Source organism: Mustelus asterias, chromosome 19 (assembly GCF_964213995.1).
Source record: "Mustelus asterias chromosome 19, sMusAst1.hap1.1, whole genome shotgun sequence".
Lineage (NCBI taxonomy): Eukaryota > Metazoa > Chordata > Chondrichthyes > Carcharhiniformes > Triakidae > Mustelus > Mustelus asterias.
In genome coordinates, this window is record NC_135819.1 from 41,964,766 (window position 1) to 41,992,284 (window position 27,519).

At 43.2% G+C, this 27,519-nt stretch overlaps 1 protein-coding gene across 2 annotated transcripts in view; it reads right to left on the reverse strand.

Moving 5' to 3' along the window:
• Nucleotides 1-521: 521 nt before the first annotated feature.
• The window catches only part of LOC144507907 (copine-8), a 377,739-nt gene continuing 350,741 nt past the window's right edge, over nucleotides 522-27,519 (reverse strand). Inside the window, exons 18-20 of one of the 2 annotated variants that reach the window (XM_078235393.1) lie at nucleotides 18,193-18,250; nucleotides 9,594-9,667; nucleotides 522-3,962 (exon numbers count right to left, since the gene is read on the reverse strand). In XM_078235393.1, coding sequence (XP_078091519.1) covers nucleotides 3,774-3,962; nucleotides 9,594-9,667; nucleotides 18,193-18,250 — 321 coding nt within the window. In that variant the 3' untranslated portion in view covers nucleotides 522-3,773. The remainder of the gene's footprint in view (nucleotides 3,963-9,593; nucleotides 9,668-18,192; nucleotides 18,251-27,519) is intronic. The other variant, XM_078235392.1, reaches the window with a different exon arrangement.

Genomic DNA, 27,519 nt, shown 5'->3' on the forward strand with positions numbered 1-27,519 from the left:
CTGACCCTGATAGAGGTGTTGCCCATGTCTAATCACAGTGCCAACCAAAGGACACTTTCTTCCCATATACTATAAAGCTGTTCTTTCCCCTGGCATCGTCCTGTTGAATGCAAGATAAAAAGCTTTGACAAAATGTCTCTTGTTCAGCAATACCCAAGCTCTGTACTACCAAATGACTAGATTATGACGCAAGCCTTTAAATGTTCTTAAATATGTTATCATAATAATTTGGCCAACCTCTGAAATATAACTTCAGTGTTTAACAATCATCCAGCTGTCATATTCATCAGACATAGAATGAAATTGTATCATATATTCCTCACACATCCTTGAGATGATGCTGTGTTACACTGTTTGTACACTCAAGGGAGCGAGACTTAAAAGAAGCTTGTATGATTATTGTGTTTCAGCATTCATTAAGAGAACCAATGTGCAAATCCATTAGTGCCAATGGACTATTTACATCTAAGAATGTAAAAAAAAAAGTAAAATATCAACAGTATTTAATTTAGTTTTTTTTTACTCAGTGTTAAAAGTATGTAATACTTCTGCAGATAGACAATATAAGATTTCATGAAAACAGTCTGTACGATAGTGTGTAAAAAGTATATAGCAATATATTTGGTGTTAAACATTCAGAGCACAATAGATTCCGAAAATCACTATTCAACAAGACTACCCAAACTGTACTTAATTACAAGATTTGAATCTGTACATGCCTCTTTAACATAAATTAGCCACTGTCAATAGGACACTAACTTCTTAAAACTTTTCAAATAGTAATTTTTAGAAACATAAAGATAAACATAATTGTTAATTTCAGAACTATTACTGAAATCCCATTTGCTTACAAAGATTTATGATTATGAAGGATAAAATGAATCTAAAATATGTGTTTAAGAAAAACTGTTTGCAGTAACACAAATCAGAGTAACATAATCCCAGCCAAATTAGCAGACCCAATTTCACAACTGCATCAAAGGTGGGTTGATAAGAAGAGTAGAAAGGTTGTGGTTTATTTTCAAAATGTGTAATGTATTACCCCAGATGTGTACCATGGCAGTAAGGTGACAGCTAGGGCTATCCATTATTGTGTAGAGTGTTGAATTTACACAAGTGAGTTTGACAGCCAGCAAAACATAAGGTTTTTGTTTCCCCCACATTTTTTCCTTTTTGAGGGGGAGGAAGTGGACAATGTAATCCGTATTTCTCCTTTCATTCGTGGGATATGGGCATCGCTGGCTAGGCCAGCATTTATTGCCCATCCCTGAGGGCATTTAAGAGTCAACGACATTGCTGTGGGGTCTGGAGTAACACATAGGGCAGGCCAAATAAGGGTGGCAGATTTCCTTCCCTAAAGGACATTAGTGGACCAGATGGGTTTTTACAACAATCGACAATGGTTTCATGGTCATCATTAGACTTTTAATTCCAGATTTTTATTGAATTCAAATTTCACCATCTGCCGTGGTGGGATTTGAAACCAGGTCCCCAATGCATTACCCTGGATCTCTGGATTACTAGTCAAGCGACAATACCACTACACCACTGCCTCCTCTTTACTTGCTCTGATTTTCCTTTTGTTGGCAAAACGCACCAACTAGTGAAATGGAGCCATTGTACCTTCAAAGCTGCCAATTATTGCAACAGGCTGTAAAATGTCACAAAGCAATTCCACTTTAATGAATGCTCATTGTGGTGAAGCGTACTTGGTCCCAACCTTCCCCTGTGAAGTTGAGCATAAAAGGTTTGTATCACAGTTAAATCTAATTTAAAAAAAATACAATTCTTTTAACATTACAAAAAGGGTTTTGGCCCACTACAAGTGGCACAAATGTAATCTAGTGAGAGTGAGAAGAATACAAAATCCAACAAACATTTAAGCCTTATGAGAACACAACTTTCATCTTCTCATATTTCTTACTTTTCAAAGTAATTTGGACCTTTTTTTGGTCCTAAACGTATTAGGTTTCAGTTTGCCCGATGCACATATATATTAAGAAATGTAGTTATCCCATTTTATAAAAGATTTTTCCAGTAAGTGATTTACAGTTACAGAACAAGTTTTTGCCACATTTATTCTGTCATCGGCCTGCAAATCCACCCTATGATTTTTTTGTGTTTGTTTGTTATTGAAACTATAATGTTCAAAATTTCCGTACAAATGCAAAATAGTAAATAAACTAAGCAGTAAGTTTCCACAACCAGCGGAAAAATTAAAAAGCGACTACCATGTTGGCACAAAAAAGGTTTCCAAAACGTCACATTTTTCAATATCGAAAGGCGTAATGCAAAAAAGTCATTTTAGTATTTGCTGAGAATTTAAGGCCATTTTTGTACTAAATTTAATCTAGCACTCTGCTCACAAAAGAGTGTATTTCTCTTCCAAAAACTGTACATGCAGCTAGGGGCACGTGCTGTAAGGTTTAAACAAGCGTATTACAAATTAATGGACAGCTTATTAAACAGAGCATGAGCACAAGATCACTGTCTGTGCAGTTAGATTCCTGGCACATTCACCTGGTAGATACAGGCTTACACACTATTGGCATGGTGTAGTGCAGTGGTTCTCAAACTTTTCCAGGACTTTTCCCATTCAAACAGTCCTTAGCTTCATCATAGAAATCATAGAAACCCTACAGTACAGAAAGAGGCCATTCGGCCCATCGAGTCTGCACCGTCCACAATCCCACCCAGGCCCTACCCCATATCCCTACATATTTTACCCACTAATCCCTCTAATCTACACATCCCAGGACACTAAGGGGCAATTTTAGCATGGCCAATCAACCAATCAGCTTGTTGCTCCCTAAAAAGTAATGGATCAGACATTCTTCCTATTTTTCCAGTCATTCCTTGGTTTTCTTTCTCATTTTCTATTTTGTTTTCAGATTGAAGTATTTGCACTGTCACATGAGGGGATGATAAGGATGACAAATTGAGACAAAAACAGAAAATGTTGGAAAATCTCAAAAGGTTTGACAGCATCTGTGGTGAGAGAATAGAGCCAACGTTTCGAGTCTGGATGACCCTTCGTCAGAGCCCAATTGAGAGTTGGTTGGGAGATGATTGCAGATTGGGGAGTTTCAATTGCCATGTGTCAAGTAGTGATCATTAGGAAGCAGTGGTAGATTGGGAATCATTTCCAAATCCCCTGCCGGATCACGTGCCCCAGAGTTTGAGAATCACTGGTGTACTGGAACAGCTAGGCCCCGTCATCTGAGTTTCTCAGGATCGACAAATAGAGGTGCAACAAACTGGCAAATCACAATTATTTCAATATTTTAAACTGTTTACAGGAAGTACATGTTTATAAAAATGATTTCATTGTAAAAAGAATTAACATGTAAACATTCAAAGAAAAAGGAACTGCACATTCTCAATTATTTACAATTGCTGACGACTTCAACTCCATTAATTTTCAAGCAAACTTTCTCCATTCCCGTCATAACTATTTTTTAAAAAAACATCATTTTTCTTCAGCAAAGTCCACAATTTCCGCCGTTCCAAAGGCAATGATTCAGGGGACACAGACGTTCTCTTCCCCGGAGAAGCATTAATTGTTTTCTTCATGCAGCATTTGCCTGACAAACAGTATCCTTGACATCACGCAATCTACAGTCCAGCAGAAACTCTTGGATTCGTTCTGAGTGGCGAGCTGACAACATCCATAAGTCTTCGTAGTGCAACCTGATTGAGAAAAACAGTTGGATCGGCCACTCCAAATGGTTCAGGTCAACAGTGAGAAGTGGGAATGTTGGAGTCACCCTCTGTTAAAGCTGCGTCTGCAAAGGGTAACCTGGAGGAGTATACGGAGGTGGAGCAGGGGAAGGCTTAATTCCTCTTGATTTCATATAGGAGAGAAACTGCTCTGGAATCTCAGCTAAGACATCCTTTGCAAGTCGGGCCATGCTCAGCACATGGTTTCCAGTCCTGTCGACGTAGTCTCGGAAAGGCACAAACTGAAAAACACAGGTTTAATTCCAAATAATTGTCATTTAAAAATACAAGAGAGTAACACAAACTTACTGAAAAATGTTAAAGGCTTTAGAAGTTACATCCGACAAGCAATTTTTCCGATGATTGATATCTGAAAAGTGAATGATCCTCACAACACATTCTAGCTAGAAAAATCAAAAGATCTTTTCCTTAGGTTACGTTAAGTGCCCCAAGAACAAAATTCATTACACATTCAAATCTGTAATATTTTGATCAAGAAACATTCTATTCAGCAGTATTATCATTTCACATAATTTACTCTTTGGCTATTGTCAATATAAATAAAATTTATCATGGCACAGATGCAACATCACCATGACAAAGCTGATCGCAAAACACCAACAACTGGTTTTCTTAGGCAACGAGATTTTAAAAACACGCATTAGAACGAGTAAGCTTAGAAATGTAACCAGGTAAAATTGGACTCTGAAGGGTCCGATATGGCCTGCAGTGTGCACATGCTCATTCAGCATCTTGTGCCATTTGGATTGGGCTATTGTCCAAGTAAATAAATGGTCTAATGCTTATCCCTGATCCCTTTCAGATATTGGATTGCAACTGACTGCGGAACGTGCCATGAAAGTTATGAGCAGTTTTCTCAGGCAAATGACAGCCTGTCGTATGTAAAAAATGTACTCGACACGATACTATGGACTGCTGGCAACTATTGCTCACCACCTCTCACTCTAATCTGAATCCACACACTCCAGACTGACTGCAGACCTGGCTACAGGGACCTTATTGGTCAATCTTAATCTCCTTTGCAACTAGTGCTCTCCCTATTGGGGCACAACTGGCATTTCCAAGGACACAAGTTGTGTGCTGCCAAGGCAAGAGGGCCAATTTCAGGTGGTCCCCTTGCTCACGTCTGCTTCAGCTTGGCACTTCATGATTGCTGCTGGGCTTGGTGGGGGTGGGTGGTGGTGAAACAATATCTTCTACATGTTGCTTCAATTTGAAACCCACCACAAGTTGAATTGATCAATGAACAATCATTAGAAAGAAGTGATCTGTGAGTTATGTGATGAATTTAACTTGAGATGTTCATCATCTATTTTGGTTGAGAATAACAAATCCTCATTTGGTATTGCAACAAATCACATAAATGACTGCTTTAAAAATAAATGCCTCTCTACATTCTGCTGTCCTGCTGATGTCCAGTGATTTTCTATTGATTTTTACACTGGTCTTCAATCTACAGACAGCACAGACCATCAATCCACGTGGTTAACATTTCAGCAAAAACCCTCATACAGTTCCAGTGTGGCCTATGTGGCAGATCTATGGCAATCATATTTCACATTATAAGTATCTCTATATATGTGACTACATGTAAAGTAAGTTCTTCATTGGCTGTAAAGTGCTTTGGGAAAGCCAACTTCTAGATACTTTTCAGGTGTTGCTCTTTCGCTGTATCTGCATCATTCATGCAATGCAATCCTGAAATGTAAATACCCAAATTGAGCTGGAGGCAAGCTCACCACGGCATGGTACAGTAGCACAGTGGTTAGCACTGCTGCCTCACAGTTCCGGGGACCAGGGTTTGATTCCCGGCTTGGATGACTGTCTGTGCAGAGTTTGCACGTTCTCTGTGTCTGCGTGGGTTTCCTCCGGGTGCTCCCGTTTCCCCCCACAGTCCAAAGATGTGAGGGCTAGGTGGATTGGCCATGCTAAATTGCCCCTTAGTGTCAGGGGGACTAGCTGGGGTAGATGCATGGGGTTATGGGGATAAGCCTGGGTGGGATTGTGGTCGGTGCAGACTCGATGGGCTGAATGGCCTCCTTCTGCACTGTAGGACTCTATGATTCTGCGCTGCATTAACGGCACCGAGCATTTCCTTAAGGCCAGAGCTGCCTGCAGAGCACAAGCAGCAAAGCTAAACAGCAGCCATGATGGGGCCTGCAACTTGCAGGCTAATCTAACCGTGCTAATGCGCACCATGTGGATTTGTTGATTTGCTGACTAAATATTACAAGCAGCCACATCTTCGGCGATCCATTCACGAGCTCTTCAAGGAGCCTAACAGGTCAGTAATTGCCGATAAGTGCATTCCTAACTCCCTCCCCACAATCTCATTTCATATTCGGAGTGTGTGCCAGAGATGTGGGGATCCAGACACATCTTCCAGATTTGCAAACTTTAATCCATTCACCCCCAAGTGCATTGAAAATTCAGCTCCAGGTGAAAGTTACACCAGGTTCCGTCTTGGTGACAGCATTAGCACACATGAAGTGACTGTCACTTAGATGAATGTCAACAGATTGTGATATTGCAGTTTTGATATCATCACTGCAACTTTGGAGCTCAGTGCTCTAACTAATTGGTTGAACGCATGTCTGACAGCAGGAAGGACCTCCCCATCAGTGCATTTCAAAGGGATCATCAGTACTTTTGGGCTGATTGCTGATTAATTTTTATTGACTGCTGTTATGATTATTGAAGTGTTTGGTGCTCTCTGGAGTTCTTGAAAGTTGCTCAGCTCTACTCTGAGTTGTGTGGTAGATGCTGAAGGGGTTGTTCCTGACACCAATCATTTGTTCAGATACATGTGAGTAGTAGTAGGGTTGTCCCTTGGAATACAGCTTAGCTGGAAGTATGAACAGAGGGCATGGAGAGCAGGGCAAGTTGCTAGAGGATGGCGTTGGAGGAAGAAGGAGAAAGGCACTCAGCAAGGGCTGTATCAGCCAAGGAAGCAATTTTCCTACCCAAGCTTCAGTGAGGAACAGTGTGTGAGACATCTGTGATTCAGAAAGGATATTTACACTGAAATGTATCAATCGTTGCAGCCAACATGGTAGCTTCCCTATCTCTGGGCCAAAAGCTCCAGCTTCAAGCTCCTCTTCAAGATTTGATGGCAATTTGATGGGGCGGCACGGTGGCACAGTGGTTAGCACTGCTGCCTCGCAGCACCAGGAATGCAGGTTCAATTCCAGCCTTGGAATGACTGCCTTTGTGGAGTTTGCACCTTCTCCCCGCGTTTGCATGGGTTTCCTCTGGATGCTCTGGTTCCTTCCCACATTCCAAAGGTTTGCGGGTTAGGTTGATTGGCCATGCTAAATTGTCCCTTCGTGTCAGGGAGATTTAGCAGGGGAAATACGTGGGGTTACGGGAATAGGGTCCGGGTGGGATTGTTGTCGGTGCAGGCTCGATGGGCCGAATGGCCTCTTTCTGCACTGTAAGGATTCTATGACATTGTTCTATGGCATCTCTTGGGCCCGATTTCCTTTCCAGAATAACCACCATTCATCCCTCTCCTCAAAACAGACACCTGCGACCCCTACCCCCATTAGATGGAAGCATTTACAATACCAGCTGGCTTAGGGAGCTGTAAGGGATGTTGGGTGATCAACAATTTAGTAGGAATCAAGCTGTAAAAATCAAATCAAGACAAATAATACAAAATACAGAAAATCCCATCGACAGACTTGAGTTCTAAATCCGAGAACTACTTTTGCCACCGTCTTTGAATAACATGTTCGTGTTCTGCTGAAAACTTCAAGAAACGGCAGGGAGAAAATGGAAAGTTCCATTCCACAAATGGTCCCATCGGTGATTTATACACGGTGAAAATGTCTCCTGCATGTCGTAAAATTCCTTTGACATATAGGGACAGATTTGTTAACAACAACTTCATCTGTGCAGATTTTTCAATGAAAAGCTGAATAATCTTACCCAAATCCTTTTTGTTGTCTTTTTTTAATAAATGTCCCTTTGTCCTATACAATTTTGATGTTTCCTGTACCACTGTGAAAGCCCCGTATTTATCTACATTAAGTCTATGTCATTTCTAACCCATCTGCTTAATTGGCCCTGGACTCTGAATGCTGTTAATCTTTTTAGTTAGCAACAGGCCTTTTAAGGGTTAAGGCTGTTGCTCTGAATCTAATGTTATTCCAATTATGGGGCAAATATCTGCTGCATCTGTCAGTGTATTCATTGAATATTGATACTACAATATTCTCTTAACTCAGTGAAGTATAACGTTTCTCATTTGGACGAGTCGAAATACTGGCCCATTAATAATTAACTGCCAAATGAAAATGTAATTCATATCAAGGGGAATTTCTACACATGATTCAATATTATTTGATTATAATGCTACTATTGAATAATGAATTACAGCAAGAATAAAACAAAAACAAGTTATGAAAGATTCAGCATCTATGTAATTAGACTGTGCCTTAGATTCAGGCAAGTTGGCTTACCCTTACCTCCTCCGCACCTCTGCCCCACCCCACACCCCCAGCATCTTGATGTTGCTCTGGCCTAGTGAATGTGTCACTTATGCCATAATTGCATCTGCCAAGGCACTGGACATTGTCTCCAATGAACTTTTTGGGTCAGGAAAGGGTTATATAATTGCTCTAAAACAATCTGAAATCTTCAGAACATTAGACCACAATCCTTTGCACAAGCATTCTTCCCACCCCGAGACTATTGGTGGGAATGGTTGGGTCCGTGCCAACTTCATGGAGCCCTTACAGTGCAGAAGGAAGCCATTTGGCCCTTTGAGCCTGCACCAACAACAATCCCACCCAGGCTCCATCCCCGTAACCCCACATATTTAGCCTACTAATTCCTCTGACACTAAGGGGCAATTTAACATGGCCAATCAACCTAACCGATCTTTGGAATATGGGAGGAAACCAGAGTACCCGGAGGAAACCCACACAGTCACAGGGAGAACTGTGCACAGACAGTGACCCGAGGCCAGGATTGAACCCGGGTCCCTGGTGCTGTGAGGCAGCAGTGCTAACCACTGTGCCACTCAAACTTGGTGACCATAGTCCCTGAAATTTTGGGACATTTACTTTGGCTTCTTCTTAACCGCCAGAATCCCACCCAGAGTTAGTCACATAAAAGGGCGGCACGGTAGCACAGTGGTTAGCACTGCTGCTTCACAGCTCCAGGGTCCCGGGTTCGATTCCCGGCTCGGGTCAATGTCTGTGTGGAGTTTGCACATTCTCCTCGTGTCTGCGTGGGTTTCCTCCGGGTGCTCCGGTTTCCTCCCACAGTCCAAAGATGTGCGGGTTAGATTGATTGGCCAGGTTAAACGATTGCCCCTTAGAGTCCTGGGATGTGTAGGTTAGAGGGATTAGTGGGTAAAATATGTGGGGGTAGGGCCTGAGTGGGATTGTGGTCGGTGCAGACTCGATGGGCCGAATGGCCTCCTTCTGCACTGTAGGGTTTCTATGATTTCTATGATTCTATGAAAAGTAATGGGTCCCACCCCAGACAATGGACTGGAAAAGCCTTTGCCCTCCTCAGAGACACCCAATTCAGAGTGCCGGCCCATGAACTGTTCACCTCAGCAGAATCTCAGAGAGTTACAGTCAAGGAAAAAAAAACCTGGAAAAATGTGGAGGAATGGAGAGAATTTGTTTTTAGTGAAACATCCAATATTATGCTCTATTGTTGTCTCTAATATGAATATAATATACAATTAAAACAATGCATGCACAGTGAGGAAATGGAGAATTATTGCAATGGCTTTCAAACAAAAACTGACATTTGCATTATTGTGGCATATTTGAACAAAACGTCATGTAATCATTGAATTGTGCATTTCTATACCAGGCTCTTTGATGTCTTACCTGAACGATATCTCTCTCAGCATATCTTCCTCTTGACGATATCCTAATCTCATCACCATCTAGTTCTTCCATTGCTGCCAGCAGACCAGAAAAAGGAAGGTTCACAATTGATGCAACATAAATATATTTTTACTTATTCTAATACAGAACCAAGACAGTGCAGCTAATATAGCAGAATTGGTTTAAACACTGTTTTCCCAAGTTCCGTCTTTCCCCCCCTCAATGAAGCCGTTAACATTGGAGAGCTGTTAATGTTGTCAGGTTAGGCTTCTAAAAAGCAGGCTTTTGCTCGGAGCAATAAGAGAGATTATTGCAATATCGAGGAATGGGTTCCTTTTCCTACAAAGCACAACTTCAAAGGTCAGCATAACTAAATCTATGACTCGAAGGGAAGTAAAGGTATCCTGAGGGACCTCTCATCGCTGGCTAGTAATCTGTTTGAAGAACTAAGGGTCATTAGGCACCCAATAGTAATGAATCTAGCAGGAACTAGGCAATTAAAGACTGTGGTATAAAAAAGATACAACATTTTCCCTCTGTAGAAGTTTTATCTATCTTCAAGACTGAGAGATGGGAACAGATTTGGTTAAGTCATGCTCTCAACTTCCTCTAAAAGCCTCCTACACAGATCATAGAATAGAATAGCATCCCTACAGTATAGAAGGAGGCAATTCGGCCCATCGAGGCTGCACTGACAACATTCCCACCCAAGGCCCCATCCCCACAACCTTAAGTATCTACCCTGCTACTCCCCTGACATAAGGGGCAATTTATCATGGTCAATCAACCTAACCTGCACATCTATGGAATGTAGGAGGAAACCAGAGCATTCAGAGGAAACCCACGCAGACACGGGGAAGAATGTGCAAACTCCACACAGACAGTGACCCGAGGCCAGAATTGAACCTGGGTCCCTGGCGTCCTGAGGCAGCAGTGCTAACCACTGTGCCACCATGCTGCCCACAGTGGTTTTAGTGGACAGGCGAAATGCGTACTATTCTGCGTGAAGCTTTGAGGTGAATATTTCTGATTTGATTTGATTTGATGTATTATTGTCACATGTATATTGAAACAAGAATCAATTAAGTTAATTCTCACACATGTTAGACTTCAGGCTTTATGAATCTGTTAAAAGATAAGGGGTTGGATTCGATGTGGGTGATCAGGTCTCACCCACCAGTTAGAGAACCGCTGGCAAAACTGCACCACATCCCTGGAGCAAACAAATGAAGAACCTGTCAGGCACTTAACTGATCAACAGCATACCTTCCACAGGATTTAGGGCCCCGGTGGGGTGGAAATTCCACCCTTGGCAAACTTCAGAGGTTTGCCGCCGCTATCTATTGGCTGCTGTCAGTATTATTCCAAGGACTTTACCAGGGTCATTGTTAGATCCTTAGACAGGAGTGACTGGGGTTGGGATGGGGATGCTGGAGAGGGATGGATAGGGTTCAGAAGCAAGGGCAGCGGTGTGTGCACCAAAACCCGCCCCCCACACCCTTCCTTGCTGATGCCAGGTTCCTCAAATAGAGTACCTGACAATGAGGCACCCAATCCCCTACCTCTGCCAGGACACTGGCAAATTTGACAAGATTCACTGGCCAGTCTTTGGGATCAGAAGAAAGTCGTGCAGCTCACATTTAATCCATGAGCCATCATAAATTCCAGTGGGCTCAGAGATTTAGTTTAGTTTATTTATTATATTGGCTTTCATTAACACTGCAATGAAGTTACTGTGAAAATCCCCAAGCTGCCACACTCTGGCGCCTGTTCGGGTACACTGAGGGAGAATTTAGCATGGCCAATGCACCTAACCAGCATGTCTTTCAGACTGTGGGAGGAAACCGGAGCACCCGGAAGAAACCCACGCAGACATGGTGAGAATGAGCAAACTCCACACAGACAGTGACCCAAGCTGGGAATCGAACCCGGGTCCCTGGCGCTGTGAGGAAGCAGTGCTGACCACTGTGTCACCATGCTGCCCCGTAACTGCTGTCAAGCCTAGTTGACCTCTTGTCGTGAGGAGGTGAATTTCTCACATCAGCCTTTTTCCGCCTCCAGCTTAATCGTCCAGAGTTTTCCCGCCACTGCCGGACTGACTTGCGGCCTCTCCCAAAAGTCTCAGTGGGCACGGCTGCCATGTTTCCCACCATGACAGGCTGGATTAAATCCTGTCCAAGGAAGAAATTATCTCCATGACTGACACCCAGTAGAATTTGATTCAATAGAGCCAACATGCTGAGGAATAAAATGAAATTCTCTCAAACTCGAGCACAAAACCCTTCAACTGAGATGGCAGCTGAGATGCATCATCATGGTTCTATGGCTTGCTTCTGAGGCCAGAGATAAAGGCAATAAAAAGGTGGCAGATGTCATTTTCAGTTCACAGAGTCATAAAATCCCTACAGTGCAGAAGGAGGCCATTCGGCCCATCGAGCCTGCACTGACAGCAATCCCACCCGGGCCTTATCCCCATAACCCCATGCATTTACCCTGCTAATTTCACTGAGGCTGGATTTGCAGAAAGCTGGGTGAATATAATTTTCACTAGTTTTCATGTATCGGAATGATAATTTTAAACCCCACTTTCAGCTGGATTTTACAAGGGGACGAGGAGCGTGGGGGTTATGAAATGTGGAGGTGACCCTTCCTCCCATTGCCACTTGGCAGCCTGAAGTATGATAAAGTCATGAGTGACGTGTGGAGGCTGTATAATTAAATATCATGTGCTTCAGAAAAAGGAACAGGCATCGGGATTCAAGTATTGCCTTAAAATAGAAACATAAGCAGTCAACCAATCATAAGATTTCTCTACCCAAGCAAAAAGCAGCGTAAATAGTGTTGATATGGTAACAAATCCACGTAACATTTTATCATTTCACCTAAAATCAGAAAAGTTACTCGTGGGTTGTCCTCTATTGTATTCAATATTCCATCAGCATTTCTTTCCAGGGAGCTAACTGGTGTCTCTGGAGGTTCAATCTCATTTTGTTCCTTTGCCTGAAGCTTGGTTTTGTTTTCCAATTCTTTGTCTGAAAATGGTGTCAAAGTGTGCGTTCGGGTCCTTTCTGCACTCACCATTTACTAAAAAAACATACCTATTTAAATTGCTGCTCTGTCTCTCTTTCCGATACTCATTCCATGGTCTTTACCCTTTCCATGTTACATTATGTGCTTTCAGCCACTGAACATCAGCCTAAACACACAACCCTGACCCACTTCCGTGCAGGTTCCCTAATAATGTGCCTTTCTTTCAATTCATGAGTACTGCAGTGGGAGAGGAACTGTATGATATATTTCAACAAAGCTAACTAAATGGTTCCTTCAGGATTCAGAATCAAACTATGGAAAGAGATAAGGATAGTCCAGAAATTAAATGTCTGAATTGGACGAAGGCTGGTTTCAATGTCACTAGACAGGATCTGGCAAACATAGATTGGGAGCAGTTACTTGCAGGTAAATCGACATTTGGAAAGTGAGAATCTTTTAAAAGAGAAATAGTGAGAGTTTAGGGCCAACATGTTCCTCTAAGAGCGAAGGGCAAGGGCCGCAAGTCCAGGGAATCCTGAATGTCAAGGGACATCAAAGGTTTGACAAAAAAGAAAAGGAAACAAATGGTAGGTATAGAATACTATAACAAGGAAGGCCCTTCAGAAATATGGAGAGTGTATGGGGGGTGCTTATTAAAGAAATTAAGAGGCCACGAAATATAATTGGCAGATAAGATTAAGAAAAATCCTAAGGGATAAGTATATTAAGAGCAAGAGGATGACCAGGGAAAGAGTGGGGCCCATTAGAGACCAAAGGGGCAAACTGTGCATGGGGCCAGGGAATGTGGGTGAGGTCTTAAATTAATATTTTTCATCTGCATTCACTAAGGAGAAACAAGTTGCAACTGGAGGTTTCAACTGAGACGTGAAGTTCTAGAACACGTTAAGATTAACGAGGGGGAGGTAATAAATGTTTTAACGGGCATAAAGGTGCATAAATCACCAGGGCCTGATGAGATGTATCCCAGGCTGCTACGGGAGGCAAGAGTGGAGATTGCATAGGCCCTGACAGAGATATTTAAATCTTCGCTAGCCACAGGTGAAATGCTAGATGACTGGAGGATAGCTAATGTGGTGCCTTTATTCAAGAAGGGCAGCAGGGATAAGCCAAGTAATTACAGGCCAGTTAGTCTAACATCAGTTGTTGGGAAATTATTGGAAAAAAATTTTGAGGGACAAGATTAATCAACACCTAGAAAGGCAAGGATTGATCAGGGATACTCTGCACTGATTTGTTGGTGGGACATCCTGTTTAACTAACTTACATGAGTTTTTTTGAAAAGGTAACCAAAAATATTGATGAGAGGAGTAATGCAGTTGAGCTGGTTTCCATGGACTTCAGTAAGGTCTTTGACAAGGTCCCACGTAGAAGGCTGGTTCAAAAGGTTAGAGCCGATGGGATCCAAGACAAGTTGGCAAAATTGATCCAAAATTGCCTAATTAATAAGAGGCAAAGGGTGATGGTGGGGCATTGCTTTTGTGATTGAGAACCTGTGACCAGGGGTGTAATATAGGGATCAATACTGGGACCCTACTTGTTTTTTATATACATTAATGATGTGAATGTAGAAAGTATAATTAGTGAGTTTGCAGATGACACGAAAATTGGTGGTGTTGTTAATAGTGAGGAAGATAGTCTTAAGCTAAGACTGATATGGATCAGCTAGTAAATTGGGCAGAGCAATGGCAGATGGAATTTAATCCTGATGGGTGTGAGGTGATGCATTTTGGGAGGTCTAATAAGGATAGAATATATACAATGAACGGTAGGTCCCTAGGGAGTTTTGAGGAACAAAGGGACCTTGGTGTACAAATTCATAGATTCCTGAAGGTGGCAACACAGATTGATAAAGTGGTGAAGAAGGCATATGGCCTTCATTAGCTGGGCATAGAATATAAGAGCAGGTCTTCATACAACTTTATCAAACACTGGTTAGGCCACAGTTGGAATATTATGTGTAGTTCTGGTTGCCACACTATCGGAGGGACATGATTGCACTGGAGAGGGTGCAGAGGAGATTCACCAGAATGTTGCCTGGGATGAAAAGTTTCAGCTATGAGGAGAGGCTGGACAGGAACTGGGTTTGTTTCCCCTGGAGCAGAGAAGGCTGAGGGGGGAATCTGATCGAGGAATACAAAATTATAAGAGGCATAGATAAGGTAGATCATAAGAATCTTTTCCCCATGGCAGAGGTGTTTAAGATCAGAGGGTTTAAGGTGAGGAGTAGGTGGTTTAGAGGGATCTGAGGAAAAGGTTTTTCACTCAGAGGGTGGTGGAAATATGGAATGCGTTGCTTGAGAGGGTGGTGGAGGCAGGTACTCTTGCAACATTTAAGCAGCATCTGGACAATCACTTAAATTGCCAAGGCATAGTAGGCTATGGTCCAAGTGCTGGTAAAGGGGGTTAGGAGAGATTGGTATTTGATAGTTGGCACAGACATGGTGGGCCGAAGGGCCTAGTTCAGTGCTCTAGGACTCTATTCTATTGATTGTTATAGAATTAATTCAATAAGCCGATCTGCATGCTAGCACACAGTACTTCACTAAACATAACTGCAACTATTTTCAACACAGACACTCATTCCCACTGTCAGAATATTTCTATAAGGGTGCATTTCTAAATCAGTGAGCAAAGAGCAAGTCATTCCCACTGTTTGGAAAGCTATTTTAAGCTGGATCCTCCAATCCAAAATGGCTTTGGAATCAGTGCCTATATCCTCTGGAATTTAGAAGAATGAGACATGATCGCATTGAAACAAAGACAATACTTTGAGGACTGCTCAGGGTAGATGTTGCTGGAGAGGATAGTATTTCTAAAACTAGGGATCATTGGACTAAATGGCATGGACAGAGTGGATAGTCAGATGCTCTTTCCTAGGGTAGAAAAGTCAAATACTAGGGGACATAGGTTTAAGGTGCATGGGGAAAAGTTTAGAGGAGATGTGCGAGGCAAGTTTTTTTTACGCAGAGGGTGGTGAATGTCTGGAATGTGCTGCCTGGGGAGGTGGTTGGAGCAGGTACGATAGCGGCATTTAAGGGGCAACTGGACGAATACATGAATAGGATGGGAATGGAAGGATACGAATAAGTTGCATATGGTTTTAGTCTAGACAGGCATCATGATTGGCGCAGGCTTGGTGGGCCGAAGGGCCTGTTCCTCTGCTGTACTTTTCTTTGTTCTAAATTTTAGAAGTGGATAGAGCCATAAAATGTGAAACTGTGCCATCAGCGAGCGGCATGCCCACCTTTGGTCAATCCACCTAACCTGAACATCTTTGGACTGTGGGAGGAAACCCGAGCACCCGGAGGAAACCCACGCTAACACCATGATTTTACGAGGTATCGAGTGGACCATCCACTCAAGGCCAAATCAAGGCACCTAAGTGGGCAATCAATGGCCACAAATAGGCCTCATCCCACCACCACTCATATTTAGTAGGTGGCAGGAGAGGTTTGACCCTGACGTCCCATTTGCCTGTTCCTGTGGATGTAAGAACCTCATGGCACTATTCGAAGAAGTGCAGGGGAGTTATCCTCATAGTCCTGGCCAATAGCTGTCCTTCAATCAGCATTACCAAAGCAGATTATTTGGTGATTATCACATTGTTAACCATGGTGGTAAATGTTGGTGGAATATGGATGTTAGTCTATGATTCCAACAGTACCAAAACAGAAGACACAGAATCTGGACTGCAAACCAGTGAGGTGATGGGGGGGGCGGGGGGGGGGGGGGGGGGGGGACACACAGTTGGATGCCGCAGTGCCTCCTTTCTGAGCCCTCAGTGCCAATCAGAAGCCGCCAATTTTCCCTTCCTATGTTCAGCCACATTGAAGTGGTCCCACTTCCAGACAGGATTCCCAGGGCTGTACTGCCACTGGAGTTGGAAACCCACTCCATGAAGGTTTGTTTGACCTCATTAAGGTCTCCATCTTAGGGCCATTTTCTGGCTGGAAATTTCCTGGCGTTACATGGGTGCCTGCTGTGTTAAAAGCCTGATAATGATTCTGAGAAGGCCTCTCACTGGGAGGTGGGAAGGCCATTGAAGGCTGATTCAAATGGCATTATCAAGACTCCAGAACGCTCAAAGCAGAGGAATCACAGCTCAAGCATTCTTGTGGTGGGCTTTCCCCTCCATTCTAAGGCACCTCACAGTTCGGCCTTTGATTTTGGAAACCAAATTTTGAGACTTATATGACAACCTCCTTTTTGAAGCTCTCCCAAGATCTCCACTTCTTCAGAGGTGCTCACCTCTCCTGATGGGGCTGCCAACCAGACACTCCTTGGACCCACCTGCCGCCCTATCCCACCCACTGTCTTTTACTAGATGGTGAGCACAGACATGGCCTGTTGGAAAATCCCCCAAGTTTGTGCGCTGCATTGTTAAACCTGAAGAGAGACCTGGACCTGAGGCCTCAATGCCCAAAACATTTTTAAGTGCTTAAGATTTGGCCTGTTATTTCAGAAGCATGTCTTTGTTAAATTTTATCACCATGATAGTGATATGAAGAAAGGAATGTAAACTGCTGCCTACCTATATTAATTTTTTTTTAAAATTAAAGCAAAATACTGCAGATATGGGAATTATTAAAATGAACCTCAGAACCATGATATCCCTACAGCACAGAAGGAGGCCATTCAGCTCATCGCGTCTGCACCAACTCTCCAAAAAGGCATCTTACTCAGTCCCACTCCTCCGCCCTCTCCCTGTAACCCCTCATTCACAATGACTAATCCGTCTAACCTACACATCTTTGGACACGAAGAACAGGATTTTCCGGCTACAAGACCAGAAATTCCTGCCCGAGGTCGACAAACCTTTTCATGGTCTGCCGAATTTTCTGTCCCACCCTCTCTGATTCCCCTGGCAGGCGGGACGGGAAAACTTCTGTCCTCAGGGACAATTTAGCATGGTCAATCCACCAAACCTGAACGTCTTTGGACTGTGGGAGGAAACCCGAGCACCTGGAGGAAACCCACGTAGACACGGGGAGAGTGTGCAAACTCCTTACCATCGCCAAAAGTCAGAATTGAACCCGGGTCCCTGAAGCTGTGAGGCAGCAGCAGTAACAATGCTTCAAACTTGCACTAGGAAGTCTTGCTAGTAGAAAAATATGGACAAGTAACCATAACCAACTGACCATTTGGGATTAGGCGGCTCATCACTGGATGAATTGCCACAATACAGAAAATTGTAGTTGTCGAGACCTCGGTGCATTTGATATTCGTTTTAAGAAAGGGAGTTATCCGAACAGCCATTTTTCCTGTTCTACCTTGTCTGTCCACAAGCTATCAAATCATCTTTGCACAATCATCAACAGCTGACACATTACACAGTCTAAAGGTTAGTTGGGATGTGATAATCCCCTGCAGCTTCTAACAATAAGCAATACATTTCCGAATAGCTTCACTGAAGGAGCAGCTTCCCAAACATTTCTATTAAAAAGTACAGGGTCATGCCTTCGGGACAGTACTTCTATACATAAATGGAACCAGTTAGAATATTAGATAATACACTGTTTTGTGAAGTACAGTCATTTCTGTTCCTTACCGTCAAATTCTGCAGGTCCAACCCCAACAATGATTATCGACATTGGAAGACAAGCAGCCTTTAAAGAGTGAGGAAAGGAACAATCAATTGCAACCAAGGGCGAGTTATATAAAATATAGATATATTCTGAACATACAAAACTTTAAATATGATGGAAGGGGTTTTGAATATGTTTAAACTAGAAGTTAGGCAATAACTCCTGCTCACCTTTATAAAGCATCTTTAACATAAACAGAATCCACAGGTGGTTCACAACTGATGTTCAACCAAATATTGCAATTTCTAAGTACCATCCTTAAAATATATTGGCTGGAATTTTCCGGCCATTCACGCCTTGTCGCTGCAGGGCGAGGAATTTGGCACCCAGCCAAATCTCCGCTCACTGCAGCAGGGCCAGAGAATCCCGCCGGCATGAATGGCCGGATTCTTTGGGCCATTGAGTGATTTCAATTCCTCAACACAAAACTTTTCAAAAAATAAACATGTACGTAGACATAGGGCAGGATTTTACAGCCTTGCTCATCCCGAAACCATAAAATCCTGCCCGAGGTCCGCCGCTCTGATTCCCATGGCGGATGGGACAGTACAATCCCGGCCATAATTTCTAAATGTATGAGCAGAAGATCATAAGAAATAGGAACTGGAATATGCCCTTGAAAACTGTTCCTTATTTTAAGACAATCATGACTGACTTTTCACCTCACTATGGCTTCTTTCATTATCTTCATATCTCTTAGCATTCCAAAGAGAATTAAAAAGACCCAAAGAGATTCCTCCTCATCTCAATCCTGAATGGCTGACCATTCATTCTAAGACAGTGACCCCGAGCTCTACACTCTCCAGTGAGGGAAAATATGCTCTCAGCATTTACCCTGTCACTCCCCTAAAGATATATATATAGTTCAACGATATCACCTTTCATTATTCTAAATAGCTTGATAGCTTTGACATGCTTATGAGGCTAAAGTATTTCTAAGTGCCAATTCAAGTGATGTTTCTTTATTTTGACAGATTTAAGAATTTTGAACAATTTCCAAACGTCAATTTTGGGACTCTAAAATCAAGTGCCTGAAGTCTGAAGCATGCACTCCCAGGTCAATCAGTTCTTGTGTGGATAAGGTGCATAGTAAAGTGCTCTCTGCTTTCTCCAGCGATTGCAACGTATTTTCTAGTTTCTGTATGAGTACTTCGTGTGTTTGCTCTAAAGTGCTCTACATGCTTTTTAGAAATATATATATAACTAGCACCTTTAAATTAGTTGAAATGGCTAAACATCTGTGTTCAAAAAGACACAAAGGAATTTATTATAGCACACTGCACCTCAACACCAAGAACAACCCAAACATTAAATAACAAAGAAACCCTCCAAATGCTGAAAAACTCAAACAAAACCTGAAGTGCCAGAAAACCCCTCTGTAAAGAGAAAAGATGAACAGTGTAGACTGATCAGTGTAACCCTGTTGCAAATTATTACACAAAACGATATATCAGGTGGAGTTTTACCATCATTTTGTCAGAGTGTCAGGTTCAGACTGAAAACTGGCATGTATCCTGACAGAAACACAGCCAGTTTTCACACCAGATTTTCTGGTACTTAGTGCACAAAAAAATCTGGGGGTGTAAAGTTTATATCGTATAGTGGGAGGAAACCAGAGCACCCGGAGGATACCCACATAGACACAGGGAGAACGTGCAAACTCCACACAGACAGTGACCCAAGCTGGGAATCAAACCCCGGTCCCTGGTGCTGTGAGGCAGCAGCACTAACCACTGTGCCACCCAGTGGTTTGCGCATCACTCTGACTACCCCCTCACCAACTACTATGGACAAGGAGGAGCCCCCACAAGCATTGGGGTGAGTCCTCTTCCCCCCGCCCCCCCAAACATGGAAGTATCGGGGGCATTCTTCCCCTGCCAACCACCACCACACAAGTACCAGGGACACTCTTACCCCTTACAGGCATCAGTCCTCCCCCAATGCATAAAAGGGGAACCCCCCCTTCCCCAGGGGGGCTCCCAGTGGGCCCACTCCTGGCAATACCAACCTGGGCCAGGGGCAGTGCAAACCTGTGCCACCCTCTCCCTCCAAGGGCCATACCTACCTTGCCCCTGGTGGTTTACCCTCATCTGATTCCCATTTTTATGTAACTGTTGTAAACTTCGCCTGAAAAGCTCTTTAATGACATTGAATTTTAGTAAAATATATTGAAATGAGGCCCCCACCCTTTCTGGGCAGGAAACCTGTTACATCACCCACGAGAGCTCGGGGGGGGGAGGGGGGGGGGGGGAAATCGGGAAACAAGTGAGAATCTTGTTTCCTGCCTCCTGTGGGATTTTGGGCCTGTGTCGCTATTTACAGCCATTTTTTCCAGCCTTGGTTCAAACATGGACAAAAGAGCTGCACTCCATGCCTGAGGGGAGAGTGAGACTACCTCGATACTTGGCCAAGTGTGGCATCAACGAGCCCTCGCAAAAGTGGAATCAATGGGGATCAGGGGGAAAAGTCTCCCCTGGCTGGAGTCATACGGAGCATAATAGAACATAGTTACGGTTGTTGGAAGTCAGTCATCTCAGTCCCAGAACATCACTACAGTCTCTCATCAGGGTAGTGTCTTAGACCCACTCATCTTCCACTGCTTCATCAATGACCTTCCATCCATCAAAAGATCTGAAGTGGGAATATTTGCTGCTGATTGCACAATGTTCAACACCATTTGCAACTGCTCAAACTGAAGCAGTCCCTGTCCCTATACAGTAAGACCAGGAAAAAATTCAGACTTGAGCTGGTAAGTGGCAAATTAGATTTGTGCCTCTGAACTGCCAGTAATGACCATCTCCAATTGGAGGGAATCCAACCATCTCTCCTTCACATTCAATGGCATTACCATCACGGAATCCCCTCCTATCAACATCCTGGGATGTTGATTGTTGATAGGAGCAGAAACTGAACTGGACCAGCAATATAAATGCTATAGCTACAAGAGCATGTAATGGCTGGGAATTCTGTGGTGTGAGACTCACCTTCTGACTCCCTAAAGCCTGTCCACCATGTACAGGGCATACATCAGAAGTGTGCTGGAATGTTCTCCATCTTGCCTGGATGAGTGCAGCTCCAAGAACACTCAAGAAGTTCAACACCATCCAGGGCAAAGCAGCCCACTTGGTTGGCATCACCTCCACCACCTTCAATATTCACTTCCTTCACCACTGACGGATTTTATGTGTACAAGATAAATTGCAACAACTCACCAAAATTTCTTTGACAGCCCCTTACAAACCCATAGCCCCTATCATTTAGAAGGACAAGGGCAGCAGATGCATGGGAACACCATCACCTGCAAGATCCACCCCCCGCCACCACCCACAAGTCATGTATCACCATTCCTTCACTGCCACTGGTCAAAATCCTGGAGTCCACTTCATACCAGCACCGTGTATACACCACATGGACTACAGCGGGTTCAAGAAGGTGGCTCACCACCACCTTCCCAAGGGCAATTCGGGATGGGCAATAAACGTTGGCCTAGCCCATGATGCCTACATTCTATCAAATGCATTGTAAAAATAGCTCAGTGAAAGAATCAGGACTATCAGGATGTTTAAGTGATAGTCCAGGGAGAATGACACAGCTAGCGATAATGTCTCTGCTGCCCTGGGTAACCTAATCTCATTGGGAGACACCACTGTACAGCTCACATGGAAGCACCTTTTCTAGACTTAACAGGACAGCCGAAGTCACAAAAACAAAAGCACTTTGTTGAACTTTAATTATAACAGCATGCACAACAACGGGCATGGTGGCACAGTGGTTAGAACTGCTGCCTCACAGCACCGGGGGCCAGGTTCAATTCTTGGCTTGGGTCACTGGCTGTGTGGAGTTTGCATATCTTCCCCATGTCTGCGTGGGTTTTCTCCGGGTGCTCCGGTTTCCTCCCACAGTCTGAAAGGCATGCTGGTTAGATACATTGATCCGAACAGGCGGTGGATGTGGCGACTAGGGAAATTTCACAGTAACTTCATTGCAGTGTTAATGTAAGCCTTACTTCTGACTAATAAATAAACTTTAACTTTTAACACTGGAGTAAAGTCTTGTAAAGAAAATCTTCGCACACAGTAATAAAAGCCTTGAATATCAAAAACAAATGTATAGAGAAAATGCAATGTCACAACAATCTATAGATGATTAAAGCTGAATTAACATTAACACTTGTGATTTTCCTATCAATGTTCAGTGTTTCCTTGTGCCCACAGGTGAGTCTTGTCGGTCATGCTTTTAATAGGTTTTTCAATTAACATGACAATCAGGTGTTCGAGCATACTTTTCTAACCATTCTAGTTCCTTCATTGGCTCAACATTCAGTATTTTCTGGTATAACTTTTCAGAAGCCTCAGTGATATTTAAATGATGCAATTAGAGATCACTGTGATTTTACCGACTGATTGAGGTAATCATTCCAGCGCTGACAGTGAGAGGCGACAGAAAGCACCTTTTATTTTCAAAGTTGGAGATGTGATATAATTACCAGCTGTTTCTGAATAAAACAGTGCAATTGCAGGGCACTTAACTTCCCACTGGAAAAGCAACCAATTTAAAATGTGAGTTTGTTTGAATTTCTATAGAGCCCTCCAGCTGGCACACGGGGCCCAATTGTCCTGCATTCAGATGGAGAAAAGATGGGTAGAATTTTATGATGGCGATGAGAGGCTCGCCCACCAGCGGGAGAACCGGTGGGTGCCCCATATGACCTCCATTGGTGAAGGTTCACCGGAATTAAGTGTCCATTAGGGCACACAAATCCCACCCCCTCCCCCACTGCCACCCAAGAGCTACCAGCCAATCCGAGGCCTGCAGCTCTGCATTGCCCCAGCAGCATCACCAGGACCCACGAAAGTTCCAGGGTCACCGAGGGTCCAAGGTCAGAGGTCAATGGAGGTGGGCTGAGGGTTGTGGATTGGTGTGAAGCGATGGGCGGAATTTCATGGTCCCGTCACAGCGAGCTGTTTAAAACTCCACTGATCAGAAGATCAGGCCAGCGCGAGGGGCCCCATGTTCTCCCATTCAGTGGGGGTGGGAGCGCACCTCAGTTGCTTGACACCGATGGGGACCTCAATCCCAAAATGTCTACTGGGATCAGGGACACTTTTCTGGGATGTCTCCATTCTCTTAGCTGGCTGCTCCTAGAATTCCAGGTTTAATATTAACAGCTGATCCAGCAGACATGAGAATTGAACATGAAATTGAAAACATGTCTCCATGCCATTTACAAACAGGTCCTTTAAAAAAAATGAACACCAAGAAGGCAACGGAAAAACAAGTAAATGTAAGTATTTGCACTTCATACTGCACTTTCAGATTTATTTTTAATTTTTGTAAACTTCTAATTTTACAATGCGATTGGCCAAAAGAATTTAAAGCAGTGGCCATGTTTAAATGATTCTGTAAGGATAACTGCAATTGTTCTGTGTGTACTTGTCTGTCTGTGAGTGAGGTTTTGCTGGGAAAAGGAGCTCTTCCTATTTCAGGCACTTAGTATCAGCACGTAGCATCTCTAGGTCAGGTGTAGCAGAGCCAGAGGCACATTAAAGATGCCTATACTCTATGTTCTGCATCAACAAATATGACCAGGCCTCACGCGAACAAGAGCACTCCAATGCAACAGCGGAACATTTTGTCCATTTCTCACAACCGTCAAGTGGGCCCTCTGGGAACAATTTGGATATTTTGGCACCTAACCACTAGAGCCAGTAACCGTGACGTAAAGGGCCGGCTGCAATTTGAAAATTAAACAAATTAAAACTTTAAACTTGTTGCTTTCCAAAAGCAATTGCTCTGCAATTGCGCAGATTTTTAAAAACTTGCATTTGAACATGTCCTTCGGTTCCTCCGGTTTCCACACACAAATAACTTCACGTAGGAGACGATGGCCTCGTGGTATTATCATTAGACTATTAATGAAACACAGCTAATGTTCTAGGGACCTGGGTTCGAATCCCGCCACGGCAGATTGTGGGATTTGAATTCATTAAAAAATATCTGGAATTAAGAATCTACTGATGACCATGAAACCATTATCGGAAAAACCCATCTGATTCACCAATGTCCTTTAGGGAAGGAAATCCGCTGTTCCATACCTAGTCTGACCTACACATGACTGCACAGCCACAGCAATGTGGTTGACTCTCAACTGCCCTCTGGCAACCAGGGATGGGCAATAAATGCTTTTGCAAGGTCTCTGCAGTTTATGGGACTGATCTGCATAGAATCCGGGGTTTACTGCCTGAAACAGGCAGACGTGGAGCCTGAACAGCTCAGTTGGTAGAGAAAACTCGGAGTCAAAATGTTCTTGGTTCAAATCTTACTCCTGGACTGCTGACCGCAGACAGGAACACTTACGCCACGATGGGTTCAAGTCTCACTCCAGGGCTTAATGGCAGCACAAGATAGGCTCATTACTGACATGCAAATTGTTCCAAAATGCCCAGGGCAGAGTGTTAGAGTGCATGATATTGCTGATCAGCTGGGCTTTGTGCTGGTGCCCTCAAACCGCAGCCCCTGACTTCACATCAATCACGTGCTCCGGGAAAAACAAGCTACGGAAAACAAACGTGTGCTTTGTCCTCTGGAAGCCTCCGGAGTCTAATTCGGCATTTATCGTGGTTTGGAACTGCGTGGAAATCTGAGGAAAAAATACTCTGGCAAAAAAGGAATTTAAAAAAAGAAACAGGCAGATCAGACACCCAGCAGTAGGCCCCCATCAAAATGGTGTAGCCACAATGTCAGAGCTAACAAAGCACGAAGACCACTGACCTCATTTTGAGGCCATTATTGCCCGGTTAATACCTGACTCAACAAGTTAAAATCACTCCCACTGAATAAGCAGTGACAGGATAGTGTCTAGTCCATTGCGCTACCCAGTATCCCAGTTGCAATTATATTCAAAGCCACTGTTAATGGCTGCAAATTAAATACCGCATTGCCCTTAGTTATTAAGAAAATGTCACCCAACATGCAAAATGCTGAAAAATAATGATGTAAAAAGAGATTTCTGACATCGGAAAGAATTTGAGTTGAACACCACTGAGAGTAGCATTGAAACTATAAAGCCAGCTTCATGAATTATTTAAGTTTCCCTGTCTTGCCAAAAGCACATAACATCTGCTAGTATTAGGAAATGATCTGGAATTGGCAGATGCCCGCAGCAAAGCAACGAGAAAAAAAAACCACATCAAGCAAATGTCAAGGCTGCCAAGCACTATCCAGTGCTAAACCTTCCAGGCTTCAAAACCAACATCCAATCACCGAGATCAGCAGTATTGCGATGCAGTAAATAGTTACTTTGCTTTAAATTCAGAGAAATAAAATACAAATCAATCGACAAGGGCAAGGCTGTCACTATTTCACACCTCAAAACACATTGGCACTATGATCTCATGTTCCCCGCTTCTACCTCTTTCCCAAAATCCACAAACACAATTGTCCTGCTCGTCCCATCATTTGCAACTTATTTCTGCCCCACTGGACTTATTTCATCCTATTTTGACTCTACTTTCTCCTTGTGTCTGGTCTTTTCCCACCTGCAACCGTGACTGTCCTGGTGCCCTCGGTAATTTCTACAATTTCCAGGGTTTTTTTTTGCTGAAAATATACATTTTGTCAAAGCTTTACATCTTGCACTCATCAGGACAATCGAAGAATACTGATTTTATACTGCAGGACAACAGGATGCAATAAACGGTTGCGGTCTCTGATTGGTAGAGGTCTTGACCAGTTGATGGTGACTGACAGTTAGGTGCCAAACATTGTTTGAAATTTAAACCAGGCAGCTTGACCCTGGCTGGTCAAGATATTTCCCTGTGGAATTAACCAGAAAATGGCTATCTTATTTTATTTAGCTGAAACAGGTGCAATGTGTGTACCTGTTCTTCCTGTCAACAAAGAACAGAGCCTTATGTATTAATATATGTGACTTCCCGTACACACGCATGCCCCACACTGTGAGCCTGACTGACAATGTTAAACTGGTGGTCAGCTTAACTTTTAGCACCCTGAGGATTATCTGTGGAATTGTGGAGTGTTATCTGGTGCAGTCCACTGTGTCTTGTGCTTTGCAAGAACAGGTTGATACTTTGCCTGTTATGAACAATGGAAGGGATATGATCCATCAGTTTTTGGGACAAACAGCATACATACCTAGCATCACACTAGCACCAAAAGCCATATTGTTCATTTGTGTGATAGGCAGAACATCCTTTTGGGCTTAACGGCAGCATCCTGTTGTGATGAATACCATTTGTGTTACTACTGCATGGTAGCAGCATAAACAGTTAGCTTCACCTGCTGCTCAGAATTTTGAGATACCTTCTCCTTCCAGGAGGTACACTGAGTACTTTTCAGGGCTGAAAGTGATGACCTTAGGCCTGTTCATGTGTGTGCATGAGATACAGAGCAAGATAATCTGATCAAGGTAGCCAATATCCCGCAGGATGTCTTTGATGTGTCTTACTTCAGCATCAAGCTTGATACATTAAGCATCAAGTGAACAAATGGCTTGGGCCCTATTTACGAGGTCACCGATAGGACTAATCTTATAGCGCGTGGAACTATAAGAATCACAATGTGAGTACTAACAAAGGTAGGCTTGCAGTTCACATGCTCAATGAATACTGTTGGGGTCATGGACCAGAACCCCAAGGTATATTACGAAGTCAGACAAGACCCCAACAATTTTTCTATTTTTGGCAAAAATGTGAGGAAAGGATATTTCCTTCCAGGAATGATTCCACTGACAAAATGGAGATTTTCTATAGTGAAACAAATTGTATTTAATAACACAGTTTAAATATAACTCTAACAAATGAAGCAGCTTAACCATTAACAGTTGAACAATATTTAGAAATGAAAGGAGGCAGCTTTACTTTCTAGCTTATGACTGCTCCAGTTCCAAATAAGCTCCATTCCTACATAAATAAAATCCACTTTTAAGTACACACAGTTAGCAAATCCAGGCATACTTGTTTTACAATTTGTCAACAGTCTTGGAGCTTTCAGAGAGAGATGGAGTTCCAGAAGCCTGCAAAATCCTTCCTCACTTCAAGCAGGCTTTAGCTGCAACTAACTATATTCTGCAAAAGCTGTTTTCCTCTCTGCTACACACCAAGGACTGTGCATAAAGCACATCATCACATGACCCTGTCAATCACTCTAATCAGAAATCCCAGAAGTTAAGTAAACAAAAGTCCATTAACTCTACTTAACATTACCACTGTAAAGCTAAAATGAATAATTATCCTGCTCTCCCAACATTTGAGTTGTGTTCCTTCCAGACA